The 13773-nt window shown below is 45.3% G+C and overlaps 2 protein-coding genes across 7 annotated transcripts in view; one reads left to right on the top strand and one right to left on the bottom strand.

Moving 5' to 3' along the window:
- RHBDD3 (rhomboid domain containing 3) overlaps positions 1-13773 on the top strand; it is a 29579-nt gene that overhangs the window by 3425 nt on the left and 12381 nt on the right. For 2 of the 3 annotated variants that reach the window (XM_051973059.1, XM_051973058.1), the window contains exons 3-6: positions 9706-10083; positions 10567-10729; positions 10807-11103; positions 11173-11537. In XM_051973059.1, coding sequence (XP_051829019.1) covers positions 9706-10083; positions 10567-10729; positions 10807-11103; positions 11173-11368 — 1034 coding nt within the window. In that variant the 3' untranslated portion in view covers positions 11369-11537. Of the gene's footprint in view, positions 1-9705; positions 10084-10566; positions 10730-10806; positions 11104-11172; positions 11538-13773 lie in introns of those variants that run through there. The other variant, XM_051973060.1, reaches the window with a different exon arrangement.
- Positions 11929-13773, bottom strand: part of EMID1 (EMI domain containing 1) — a 64450-nt gene continuing 62605 nt past the window's right edge. For 2 of the 4 annotated variants that reach the window (XM_051973051.1, XM_051973056.1), the window contains exon 15: positions 11929-12828. In XM_051973051.1, coding sequence (XP_051829011.1) covers positions 12430-12828 — 399 coding nt within the window. In that variant the 3' untranslated portion in view covers positions 11929-12429. The remainder of the gene's footprint in view (positions 12829-13773) is intronic. The other 2 variants (XM_051973052.1, XM_051973053.1) reach the window with 1 other exon arrangement.

Raw genomic sequence — 13773 nt, 5'->3', positions numbered from 1 at the left:
CTCTGTGTCTCTCTTTTCCTCCTCTTCTCCTTCCCTCTCTTCTCCATCTCTCTGTCTCTCTCTTTTCCTCCTCCTCTCCTTCCCTCTCGTCCTCCATCTCTCTGTCTCTGTCTCTCTCTTTTCCTCCTCGCCTTCTCTCTCTTCCTCCATCTCTCTGTCTCTCTCTTTTCCTCCTCCTCTCCTTCCCTCTCGTCCTCCATCTCTCTGTCTCTGTCTCTCTCTTTTCCTCCTCTTCTCCTTCCCTCTCTTCCTCCATCTCTCTCTGTCTCTCTCTTTCTCTCTCTCTCTCTTCCTCCTCCCTTTCTCTCTCCCTCCTTCCCTCCCCAGGAGGAGGAGAAGTCCCATACACTCATGCTTTTTCATGACAGTGATCTGAGTTTTCAAGTCTTTCAAACTTGATTTCTTTTACATTGTCATTGGACAACTTGTTCTCTTTTTTTCTGTATTGGTTCATTTCCTCTCAAATTGCCCTTTTCATCCTTTTTTCTTGGCATAGCGATATTTCGCGGCCTTCATTTTGTTTAGTTCTCCAATGGGGAGATCACCCCTTTTGTTTCCAGTTCTTTGCCGCCACTAAAAGGAACCATTATAAATATTTTTGTCCACATTAATGTACATACAAATATATATCATATGTCCTGAGAACATGTACACAAACTTAATGCAAATATATGTAAATTTACATTTATCTATATCTTTTTTATGCATCATCAGATGTCTATCTTTTGTCCGTAAAAGGACCAAGAGGTGTTTTTTCTAATTTCTTCGATCTCCTTATGGTATAGACCTAGTAATGATAAACCTGTGTCAGAGGCCATACAGAAATTAGGAATTTGGGGGCATAGTTCTAAATTGCTTTTCAGAATGTCCGGACCAATTCATAACTTCAACAACAGTGCATTAGTGTATCTTTTATTCCCTTAGTGACATCAGCAATTGTCATTTTCTTTTTTAGAGGTATCATTGCCAATCTGATGGATGTGAGTGGGAATCTCAGAGCGGTGTCAGTGTTCATTTTTCTGATTATTAGGGATTTAGATAATTTATCATATTATTGATAATTTGGATTTCTTCCTTTGAAAAATGACCTTTTTATATCTTTTAACCAATTTTTTTTTTTTTTTTGGTCACTGTGTGCCATGAAAGAATCCCTGCTCTAAAGGGGCTCACAGTCTAACAGGGGAGATAACATGCAAACGACTGTGTATAACTATGTATAACTGAATATAAGCTCCATTTGGAGCTTATCTTGTTGTATGGTGTTAAGTATTGGTCTAAAACTAATTTCTGCCAAATTGCTGTCTAGTTTTCCCAGCACTTTCTGGCAAATCAGCTGAGTCCTTTCCTTAGTAAGCAAAATCTTTAGATTTATCAAAAACTATGCTCTTGTGTTTGTTTATTTGTTTCTTTATGTTGTATGCCTTATTTCCAAATGATCTATTTTTTATTTTATTCTTTTTTTTTTTTTTTTTTTTTAACCAATACCATGCTGTTTTAATGATTACTGCTTTATAGTATGGCATGATGGACCCACATATTTCCCTTTTTTTTTTTTTTTTTTTTTGTTATTACCCTTGAGATTCTTGACCTCATATAAATTCTGTTATTATGCTTACATTAGCTAGGTAGTTAGTGGTCAGGAAGGTCTGAATTCAAATTCAGTCATACATATTTACTAGTTTTGTGACTTTGGAAAAATCATTTTTCTTACCTGTATAATGGGGATAATAGTACTACTTGCTTCTAGAATCAAATGAGGATCAAATAAGTATCAAATAAGATTCTATTTGTAAAGCACACTACTTGGGGCAGAGTTGGTATTATATAAGTGCTAGTTATTCTTATTTTGTTATTTTTGTTATAGTATTTTTATTTTGGTGATTTGGTATGAATGAGTGAATTAATTTAGGTAGTCTTATCATTTTTATTGTACTGATTTGACCTAACCATGAGTGATGAATGTTTCTAAAATGATTTTGGTTTGTATTCCTATAAAGAGTGTTTTATAGTTGGACTCATATAGTTCCTGGAAGCATGTTGGTAGATATACTCCTAAATATTTTATAGCTTTTATAGTTATTAGTTATATATGGAATTTCTCTTTTTAACTACCTTCTTTTGAATTTTGTTGGCAACAAATAGGCATACTAATGATTTATAGCGACTTGTTTTTTTATATCTTAAAACTTTGCTGAATTTATTAATTGCTTGAATTTTAAAAAGCTAATTTTTTAGGATTTTTTAAGTAAGTCATTGTAAAAAATGATAATTTTATTTACTCTTTCCCTATGCTAATTCCCTTAATTTTTCATTCTTGGTTTATTGCTACAGCTAGTCTTTTTAGTGCTATGTTAAATAATAGTGGTGAGGATGAGGAATATCATTTTATTTATTGGAAAGGTCTCTAACTTTCCTCCATTACATATCACTTTTGTTGATTTTATTTTATTGACATTCCTGTTTCCTTTAAGTCCCAACAAAGATCCCACCTTTTTCTGGAAGCCTTCCTCAATCCTTCTTAATTTGAGTAAATCTCCTCTATTAATTATTTTCTATCTATTCTGTTTATATCTTGCCTTGTATATATTTATTTACATGTTGTCTCTCTCATTAGACTGTAAACTCCCTACAGACAGGTTCTGAATTTTACCTCTTTTTGTATCCTCAGCATTTTGTACATAGTTCCTCATATAAGTAGGGACTTAACATTGATTTTGCTCTTGGTTTTAGATGTATATTATTTACTATATTAAGGAAAGGTTCATTTATTCCTATGCTTTCTAGGGTGTTTTTTAAAAATAGAAAAAGATGCTGGATTTGTCAGAAGCCTTTTAGAATTTGATATAATAAAGTGGTTTTTATTATTTATATCATTAATATTATTGTTATTATGTTTATATTCTTCTTTATGTTAAACCATTCTTGGTACAAGTCCGAGATGTCATAGTGTAAATTTCTTATATGTTGTTGAATTTATTTTCTAAAATTTTTTTTAACATTTTTGCATCAAGGTTCATTAGAGACATTGATCTACATTATTATTTTTTCCTTCTTTATCTCTTCCTGGTTTAGATATCAAGACTATATTTATATTATAGAAAGAAAGTAGAAGGATATCTTCTTTTCTTATCATTGCAAACAGTTTGTGTATGTTGGAATCACTTGTTCTTTGAATATGTGATAGAATTCACTTGTAAATCCATTAGGTCCTTGAGTTTTTTTTTCCTTTTTTTTCCTTTGGGAGTTCATTTATAAGTTCAAATTCTTTTTCTAATGTAGTTAGTTAAATAGGATATTTTTTCTTTTCTTTTTTTTTAATCTTAATGTCTTATGATTTTATAAGCATTCATTTTCTCTGTTACCAGTTTTATAATATATTTGTCCATTTCCTACAAGTTATCAGTTTTGCCAGCATATAGTTGAGCAAAATAGTTTTAATTCTTTCCTTTATTATTCTTCAATTGTGACTTCTCCTTTTTTGTCTTTGATAAAATCAGTTTGATTTTCTTCTCCTGTTAAATCAGATTACACATTTATCTGTTACTCAGAAAGTTAAATACAAAATATATAACATTAAATTTTCATTGTTTTTTGGAAATTATATACTTTATATACATTTTTTCCTTTCCTCCATTAATTAGGTCTTTTTTTTTGAATTGGCAAAATGAATGTCTATTGTATGTAAACAGGGTAGACAAAAAGGAAACAGGCTCTACCTGAGAAACTTACATTCTGTTGAATGTAAAGAAACAACATGTACACAGAAAATTGAATACAATAATATATATAGAGAAAATTTTATATGTCAGGGTTAAGGTTAGGGTTAGGGTTAGAGTCGGGAGGCATTTAGGGTTAGGGTTAGGGTTAGGGTTAGGGTGCTAACATATATTCAGTGAAATTCAGATAAAAACAGTCCTATTTTTATAAATAAAATGTAAAAAATATATAACATGTATAATTATAAAATAACAAAACCATTATTATATAAAATAAAATAAAATTATAAATAAAAGCCACATACATAATATAAATATATACATAATAGATATTATATGTATATTTAAAATATATACACATAAATAAACCATACATGACAGAAAATGAAATTATATAAATACATGTATATTATATATAATTTTATATTACACATATCTTATATATACATACATGTACACATGTATTTTTACTATATACATGTAATATACATAAATGATGTAATATAGAATTAAATATGAAATTATAATACGACCTTTTTTTTCTGTTTAATGCTCATTTTTTTCAGAAGGATACATGTGTTGAATTGAATTAAGCCCAAGAGTTACAGATGAAGGAAAAGCTTCACAGGCTCTCACCCTTGATCTCAGAGAACACTTAATCCATCTCCTTGTTTTACAAAGAGCAAGCTAGGTCATCTAGATCAGGGCTTCTTAAACATTTTCTACTTCTGATCCCTCTTTACCTGATTAATTTATATGATTCCCATCTCTAATCTGAGCCAAGGTGTTTCTGGTAGCATTCATCCATGTGCAATGCAAAGCATGCATGTTGTGTGTTTAGAACCAAGACTGCAGTAAAGTCACGCCATGAAACCTGGACAAGTACTTCCAGAAACACCTGAGTTTAATTATGCATTTGATTTTTGGTCATTACATTTTACTGTTTACAAATTTTTCAAGACCTACACACATTCAGTTCCATGACTGGTCTCGACCCACAATTTAAGAAGAATTGATCTAGATGATAAATAGCAAAGACAGAATTTGAACTCTGGTTCTGGTTCATGACACAGTGCCATGTTCGTATGTCACAAGATCTACCAAACTCATATACTTATGAGAGGCCATCACTCTTGGCCTTAGGACTTTTGTTTTACACGTAATTTTTACAGCCTAGGGAATTTGGTTTCTCAGGACTCTTAGAGAAGTCACAATGGGAAATTTTGTTAACATTTGATCTAGCTCTGTAAAGACACAGATTATTTTTTTAAAGTATATATTTTATTTTACTAAGAAGTGGGTTGGAGACAGACCACTAGCAGCAGTCACACTGACCACATACAGACATTGATGTGGTGCACCTCTTGCCAATGATGTGAATTCTAATCCAGCCCACCCTATTCCCATTGTCAACCTTATCCCGAACAAATCGAAGCCATTCCTGGGACTATTATCTTGCCAGCAAGATCAGTGTTTACTCAATCCCCCCAAATTGGTAAGGACCCTGCAAATTCCCTCTATGATGAAAGCACCCTCATTCTCCTTTATTTATCCCTGTCTTTCCTCACCATCTCCGACATTGACTATACCCATCTTTTGTCAGCTTTGCCATTTTTCTGGTTATAAGGTGAAACAACAAAATATGGAACATTTTTTCCTAAGTAGTTGTTAATAGTTTGCAGTTTTTTTTTTTTTTTTTGAGAACCATTCATATCCTTTGACTCTTTATCACTTCGGGAATGGCTCTTGATCTTACATATTTTTTGTTAGTTGTCTATATATTTTCGACGTTCAATTCTTTTCTGAGAATTTTGAGGCAAATATGTTTCCCCCCCCATGTGACTGCCTCTCTTCTCTTAGATGAACTAATTTTGTTTGTTTAGAAGATTTATAATTATATTCAATTAGAATTATCTCTTTTTCATCTTTTTAATCACCTCCTACCCTTGTTTGGTTAAGAGTATGTCTCCTTTGTAGGGAGTAAGGGCAGGTAGCAAAGAATGACTATAAGAATATTCTAAGGAGTGTTAAAACTCAAAATAAGCTGAGGCTGGTGAGGAAAACTAAGTACAATAAAAAAGATTTTGTTTGTTTCAAAAAAAAAATCTACCCATAGCTATGGAAGGACAATGATCTGCTTATCTTCTGTTTTTTTTTTTAAATGGCATCATCTTACTATTTGAGTCAATTATTCTTTTAAAATTTATCTTATGTCTGAGCTTAATTTCTGCCAGACTGATGTCTTGTTTTCTCTGTTTCAGAATTACTTTCCAAATATTCATATTAAATAGGAAATTCTTTCCTAAGCAATTTGTTTTCCCACTTTATCAAATAAGGGGTTACTGAATTATTTCTAATTCTCTATCTTAGCTGTTTCATTGATTGATCTTTATTTTTTAACCAATAACAATAAGTTTGATGATTCTGCTTTATAATATCTTTTGAGTTCTGGAAGTACTTCCCCTCTCCCCTTTATTCCTTCTGAAGAGGTAAAAATAGGCACCAGAAGTGGTAAATATATATTCGGGAGAGCAATTGATTGTAAAAGATTATATAAAAGCTGGTGACATGAAGCAACTATAACAAAACATCCATCACAAGTCAGGTTTGCTATTTATTATGTGAATTAACAAGGGAAAAGATAAGTTCCCTAGTGGAGCTCACAATTAACCAGGAAGAAGCCATTAAATGGAGGATGTGTATAATGGGCTTAAGTGCTAAAAAAAAAAAAAGAATGAGTAAAGCTTTTCACCCTGAGTGGATATTTTATAGGGGAAATATAACCTCATGGGTTTGACATCATAACTTGGAAAGTCTCAGGGGAGGAGGAGAAATAAAGGAGGAACAAGGCTGTATATTGAGATGTCGAGACTGCTTTGAAGATACAAACAAGGGCAATCTGGGAAAGCCTGGGTTCCATTGTAGTATCTTAAAGATGCTAACAAGGCAGTCTGAGCATTTTATGGTGCTTTAACTGTGGTAATAAGACAGTCTGGGAAGCTCCATTTCCCACTAAGTTTATTCTAACCGGACAGTCTTGGGAAACTTAGTCAGAGCTGACAAAAGAACAGGATGGGATTCACGTCATTTCCTTTTTTAATTTTTTCCCTTGATAGTCTAGATTTTTTTTTGTTTCTTCAAATACATTTTGTTAACATTTGATCTAGCTCTGTAAAGACAGATTATTTTTTAAAGTATATATTTTATTTTACTAAGAAACAAACTATTAATACATTGTTTTGATATAGTAGACATTTGGCAACTAAGTCCCAAAGAAAGTCCTGTACAATATACATTCTTTCGATTGTTACTAGAAAGGAGAGAGCCTTTTACTTTGTCAGTCAATTAAAGTAAGTTTGTTGGACTAACTATCTATCTGCCACCCTACTAAATGCCACTGATATAAAGAAAGCCAAAACAGACCTCACCCCCAAGGAGCTTACAGTCCAGTTGTCCCGTGGAGAGGCCATTTGGAGGAACTGGGAATGTTTTGCTTAGAGAAGGCTGAGATCTTGGAAGGATTTTCACAGCAAGAGGGCTCGGGCTTGTTCTGCCTGGCCCCGGGGGAGGAGGGGAGGGACCTTGCTAAAGGCAAAGCTTGAGCTCATGTCAGAAAATTTCCTGATCCTTGGAAGATGATGATAACAGCTAACCCTTCTGTGCCTCCTACGAGGCACTGCACCAAGCATTTGACAGATATTGTTTTATTTGAGCCTCACAACAACCTTAGGAGGTAGGTGTTGGGATTGTACAGAGGAGGAAACTGAGGCAGACAGGTGAAGTGCCTCGAAGGGGCCGGAACTTGGATTTCATTGACTTGGAGAACTCCCCGGAGAGGAAACTCCATGCAGATTAGCCCCCTCTCTCCACTGAAAATCTTAGAATTGGATTCTCCCAGGGTACCACATATCATGGACACGGAGGCAGCTCTCCTACTCTCCCAAGCTGCTGCTTCAGCAGGGACAACTATCCTAACGAGAAGGGAGGGATTCAAGCAGAAGCTTGTCAGGGACAGTGAGAGAGGCTTCTAACCCAGAGGGGTCCCCTCCAGCTTGGAGACTGGTATTGTTTTTTTTGGACACAGCATCTAATAAAGACTAAGAGGAAGAAAGGTCGTGTTTTGGGGGAAGGAGGGTCATTAAGTTAGCATTTGTGATCTAAATCACTCCTGCTATAAAATGTGTCTCCAGGTTAGGCTTGGAACTGGCCTAATCATTCGTTCATTTATTTGCTTATTCATTCATTCATTTGTTTGTTCATTTGCTTGTTCATCCATTCATTTATTTGGTCACTTGTTCATCCATTTATTTGTTCATTCATTTGCTTGTTCATCATTTGTTTGTTCATTTGTTCATTCGCTTATTCATTCATTCGTTCATTTGTTTGCTTGTCCATCCATTCGTACATTTGTTCATTCCTTCACTTGTTCATCTATTCATCCATTCATTTGTTCATTCATTCACTTATCCATTTGTTCATTCTTTTGTTCATCCATTCATTGATTCATCCATCCATCCATCCATCCATCCATCCATTCATTTGCTTGTTCATCCATTTATTTGTTTATTAATTCGTTCTCTTGTTCATCCATCCATTCATTTGTTTATTTGGTCACTTGTTCATCCATTTGTTTGTGCATTTGTTCATTCATTGACTTGTTCATCCATTCGTTTGCTTGTTCACTTATTCATTCGCCAAGTGCCCTCTGGGTGCAGAGCTTGACCTGGGCTGTCCTCCCGTCCTTCCTTACCTTGTCTTGCCCCTTGGACCCCCTTGGCTCAGGCCTCCTCCTCTGTACCCTTCACTGGCCCAAGTCCTTCCTCTGAGAGATTCTCCCATAGGGCTCCAGCCCTTTCTGACTCTCTCCTTGCCCAGCTTTTGGGCTGGCTCCCCTGGCCTTTGTTTTATGTCCTCTCTCTCCGGCATACCTTGGCACCGACTGTGTCTCGAGCACTACTTCCTCCTGCTCCTGTTGACAGTAGTGCTCTCCCCCAAACTACTCTGCCTTTTAATTGTTGGGTCATTTTCAGCCATGTGCATGACTCTATTGGGGGTCTCTTCGCAGAGATCCTGGAAGGGTCCACTATTTCCATCTTCAGCTCATTTCACAGGTGGGGAAATTGAGGCACATAGGATGAAGGGACTTGCCCAGGGTCACACATTTACTCTCTGAGGCTCTCCCTGGCTCCAAGCCTGGCGCTTAGTGTACTGTGGCACTGCCTACTGGCCTTTTGTTTTTAATTATCAGATATTTATTCATCCCTAGATATACTCATTGTCTTCTCTGTTTGAATGTCAACTCTTTGAGAGAAGGGATTGTTTAGGGAGCAAGATGATGGAGCTCTGGAAACCTGAGTTGCTTAATAAATGCTGATATATATATATATATAAACATATTTATATTGCTTGTTGTCTCCCCCAGTAGACTATAAGCTTCTTGAGAAGGGGAATTGCTGGGTTTTTTTTTAAACATATCTATATTGTATGTTGGCTTCCCCAGTAGATTGTAAGCTTCTTGAGAAGAGGAATTGTTCTATTTTTTGTCTTTATTTATCTAGCTTTTGATACAGTGCTTGGCACACAGTAAGTGCTTGATAAAGGCTGGTGATTTAAATATATCTATATATCTATATATATCTATATATCTATATCTCTATCTATGTCTATATCTATATCTATATCTATATATCTATATCTTTATATGGGTATATTGGCTCCCCTCAGCAGATTGTAAGCTTCTTGAGAAGGGGAATTATTCTATTTTTTTATCTTTATTTACTCAGCTCTTGGCCTAGTGCCTGACACACAGTAGGTGCTTAATAAATGCTGGGTTTTTTTTTAAAAACATATCTATATTGTATGTTGGATTCCCCAGTAGACAGTAAACTTCTTGAGAAGGGTGAGTGTTCCAAGTTTGGCCCCTAGTAGGTGCTCCCTAAGTGACTGGGTGGGACTCTTCTCATGAACTCTTTGCCTCCTGTCCTGGCAGTGTACCGGCTGCTGACCTTCCCGCTGGGCCACACGGCCCTCCCGGCCTTGCTGCTGAGTTTGCTCCTCTTCCCCACCTTGGGCTGGTACCAGGAGAGCCAGCTGGGCACCGTGCGCTACATCCACGCCTCGGCCCTGGGCGCGCTGGCCACCGGGCTGCTCTACCTGCTCCTGGCCGGCCTCGGGGTGCCCGGCTCGGGGAGTAGGGGCTGCGGCTACACGCCCATCCACCTGGCTCTGCTGGCGGCCCAGCACCGGAGCCGCACCCGGCTCCCTGGGGGGGTGGTCCCGCCCCTGCTGCTGCTGGCTCTGATGCACCTGGTGAGCTCCGAGCCCCCCTTCGTCCTCCAGCTCTGCGGCCTGCTCACGGGCCTGGCCTGTATCTTTTGGTGGGCGACGGGTCGGGGCCCAGAACCCAGGGAGGGCCGGGCGGCTGGGGAACTTCCCCGGGGCACTGCTGGGTCAGCCTGGCATTGAGGGTGCTGGGGGTGGGGCAGGATGAAGGAATAATGGTAGGGGGGAGACCTGGAGGGGGGAAACGATCTAGAAGGGGGAGACCTGGAGGAGGAGACCTGCAGGGGGAGACCCACGAGGGGAAGCCTGGAGGGGGAGACCCACAGGGGGAAGCCTGGAGGGGGGAAATGATCTAGAAGAGGGAGACCTGGAAGGGGAGACCTAGAAAGGGAGACCTGCAGGGGAAGACACGGGGGGAAGCCTGGCGAGGGTCTCGGCTCCTCCGGCCCACGGGTGGTGAGAGAGCAGTTGGTGGGTGGGGAGGTCCCGCAGCCCGGGCACAGGGGCGGAGGAGGAGGACGAGTTTTTCCCTTGACCGAGCGCCCCTCTCCCCACGGGGCCGACACAGACTCTGCTGGACTCTTCCGCCGACTGGAGCTGTCCGAGCGCCGGCTCCAAACCCTGCAGAAGGCCAGTGTCTGCCGGGCGCTGGAGGGGAGCTGCCTGCTGTGCTTCATCCCGGCCCCGGGCAGCCTGCTGGAGCTGCCCATGGTCCACCCTGCCGGCCTGAGGTGAGCCTGGCCTGGGGGACCCTCGGGGGGCCGGGGCGGGCCGAGCATCCCCCCTAACCGCTCTCCTGCTCTTCCAGACATTCGGATCCTGGACCTCTGGGGAACTGGGTGCCGGGACTCTGGCCCTCCCCCCCAGACTCGGCCCCCCTCTCTCCGGGCCTGGGCACGGGGCCCTCCCTGTTTGGGGGCCCCATCTTTGAAGGATCCCCGTCCTGGGACGCTCCCAGCCTGCCTCTGGAGAGCCCGCTCTGGAGCCGGGGGGATCCGGGCAACGACGAGCTGCTGCAGGCCGCCATCCAGGCCTCCCTGCAGGACGAGCCCCCGAGGGCCGCGGAGGAGCTGAGGCTGTCCAAGTCCTCCGTGTCCTCCCTCAGGTAAGGGGGCGGGGGCTCGGGCGGGGGCGGGCCCGCGGGCCCCGGACCTGACGGCCCCCCTCTCCGCAGGCTGCAGCAGCTGGAGCGCATGGGGTTCTCCATGGAGCAGGCGGTGGTGGCGCTGGCGGCCACGGGGCGCGTGGAAGGGGCCGTCTCGCTGCTGGTGGAGGGGCAGGTGGGCGACGCGGCCCAGGTGACCCCAGCGGGCAGGAGCGAGGCTCCCAGGGAGGCCCCTGCCCAGAAACCTGAGCCTGCCAGGCCCTAAGGGGGGCCCCGGAGGCTGCGCGGGACTGAGGAGCGAGCACCGTGTGAGCGAGCGTGTGAGCGTGTGTGAGAGTGTGAGCGAGCCGGCGGAAGCTGCTCCCGGAGGCCGGCCGCATCAGCTCCCCCTCCCACGTCCCCCTCCTGAATAAATCCACTTCATCTTGAAAGAACGGCGCCGCTTGTTCCTGGCAGTGGGCTCGCTGGCCCGTGGGGAGGGGGGGACTTCCCCGGGCAGTCTCGGTGGGCGCCCTTAGCTGTGGCTCTGGACCCCAGACCCACAAGGCGGCGGGCTTCCCTTCCCTCCCGGCAGAGGGCGCCAGGGAGAGCGGGGCTGGAGAATGAGGAGCCTGGGGGTGGGGCCAGAAGGGTCTGAGCTGTGCTGTCCCCTGCCGGACCTGCCTCTCGCGACTGCCTGGGGCCTGCTTTGAGCGGCTCTCCTCCTTAGGGAAGGGCCTTGGGGTCAGGGGCGGCAATGGGGACGGACACTGGGAGTCTGGGCTCCCAAGCAGGGCCCCCCCGCCGGCGGCAGCCTCCCTCCCCCTGCCCACCAGGAGGACCACGTGGAGTGGGAGGGACCTTTATTGCCAATCCCCCAGCCTGTGAGCTTCTTCCGCCAGCCCCGCCTCCCCCTGCGGCCCAGGGACCGGACGTGAGGAGCTCGGTCTGGGGCTCGCCGGCCCCCCACCCGCTGGGACCCACGGCCCTCCTGCCCGAGGACCAGTTTGGGGAAATATAGCACCACAAGTACCCTGTGGGGGGTGAGGGGGAGGTCGGCACCGTGTGGGGGCCAGGAGAGGCCCAGGATGGCCACGGGCGGGTGCCCTGGGAGGGGCCCCGAGCTGGCCGGGGGACTTTGGGCACGTGGCCCCTCCCTCTTCTGCAGGAGGGTTGGAGCCGGGAAGCAGAGGCTCCTGCAAGCTCCAGGCCCATGATCCCGCGTCCTCCCCCAGCCTGACTTCTGGGCCTCAGCTTATGTGAAGCTGGAGGGAGGGAAGGAGGCTGGATGCAGTGAGGGCCCGCGCCGTAAATCCGCTCCGGAAAGCTCCTGAGTCCAGCCCCTGTCTACGCGTGGAACCGGGGCCACAGGGCTGGGACCGGGGGGACGGGGGCGGGAGAAGTCTTGGCCCCAGCTGGGAGCCCCCTCCAGGACCCGGCCTCCCCCCCTGAGGGCCGGAGAGTCTCGCAGGGGCTGCCCGGGCTCCCGCGCCCGGCGACGCCCGCCCTCCCTCCAATAAATAGGTAGCGCGTCCCGGGGCCCAGGCCGGGAGAAGCGCCTGGAAGAAGTCCGTGGGGGGAGGGGTCCCGCCCGAGCAGAGCGGGCTCAGTCCTTGCGGTCCTCGCCCCCCTGGGCCAGGAGGCGGGAGACGATGCGGTAGGCGGCCGCTCCTCCCGCCCGTTTGCCTCGAGGAAAGCCGGCGGCTCCAGCGATGGGGGGCCCTGCCCCCGAGCCAAGGTCTGGTTCTGCCGAGAAAGGCGAGAGAAGCGGGGTTACTCCAGCTGCCCCCGGGCTGGTGCTCTGGGCAAGGAGATCACAGCCAGCAGGGGGAGCTCTTGGGGCCGTGGGAGCTCGGAGCTCTCAGAGGCCCGCAAACGCCCTCACTCCCCCAGGGCCCGTCAGGCTGCAAGGGCCGGTTCTAGGCCCGCGTCTCACCTCTTTCTCTACCTCTCAAGGGCAGAGCAAACGCTCTCCCCATTTTATGGTTGGGAAAACTGAGCTTCTCGGCGCCTGCTCTGCTTCTGGGCCGAAGCCCCACGTCAGGACTTGTGTCCCGAGACCGCCTCTGCCCGGCCGGGGGAACACGGGGGTCCAGAGGAGGCTCCCCTGGGAGGCCCCGGACTGTTGGGGTGTCGGCCCCTCAGAGACACGGGGAGTTCGGACTCTCCCAGCCACTTGTGTGGGAGTGAGGGGGCTGGGGGGAGGAGACCAGAACCAGAACCAGACCCAGACCCAGCACGGCTCAGTGTCAGGGAAAACTTCCCAGGGAACCGAACTGCGAGGTCCCGAGTTCCCTGTCAGGGGAAGTCTTTGAGCGAAAGCCCAAGGGATCCCTGGGGGCCACGGGCCGGAGGAGCTGCCGGCTTTGGAGTTTTCTAGGTCTGAGATTCTGCGACGGGGCTTCCAAGGGTCCCTGCCGATCCGGGGTCTCAGCTGGGCCAGGACCGGGCCCCACGGGGGAACATCCCGGCTTGGGATCCTGTCCGGGGGTCTCGCCTGCCAGAGCCTCCAGCCTCACGTGCTGAACGTGCCCCTGTCAGGGCCTAACTGTGCCAGTCTCGTCTATGCGGGCAGGAGGCCCCTTCTGGGCCCGACCTGCCCCTCTGGGGGGCCTCTCACTGCCGGATGGGCTCTGGGACTGGCTGGGAAGCCCCTGTCCCTGCACCCCAAGGGGCTGCCAGAGGGCACCT

This window comes from Antechinus flavipes, chromosome 1 (genome assembly GCF_016432865.1).
Source record: "Antechinus flavipes isolate AdamAnt ecotype Samford, QLD, Australia chromosome 1, AdamAnt_v2, whole genome shotgun sequence".
Lineage (NCBI taxonomy): Eukaryota > Metazoa > Chordata > Mammalia > Dasyuromorphia > Dasyuridae > Antechinus > Antechinus flavipes.
The sequence above is the reverse complement of the archived record's forward strand: the minus strand, read 5'-3'. Positions and strand labels throughout refer to the sequence as shown.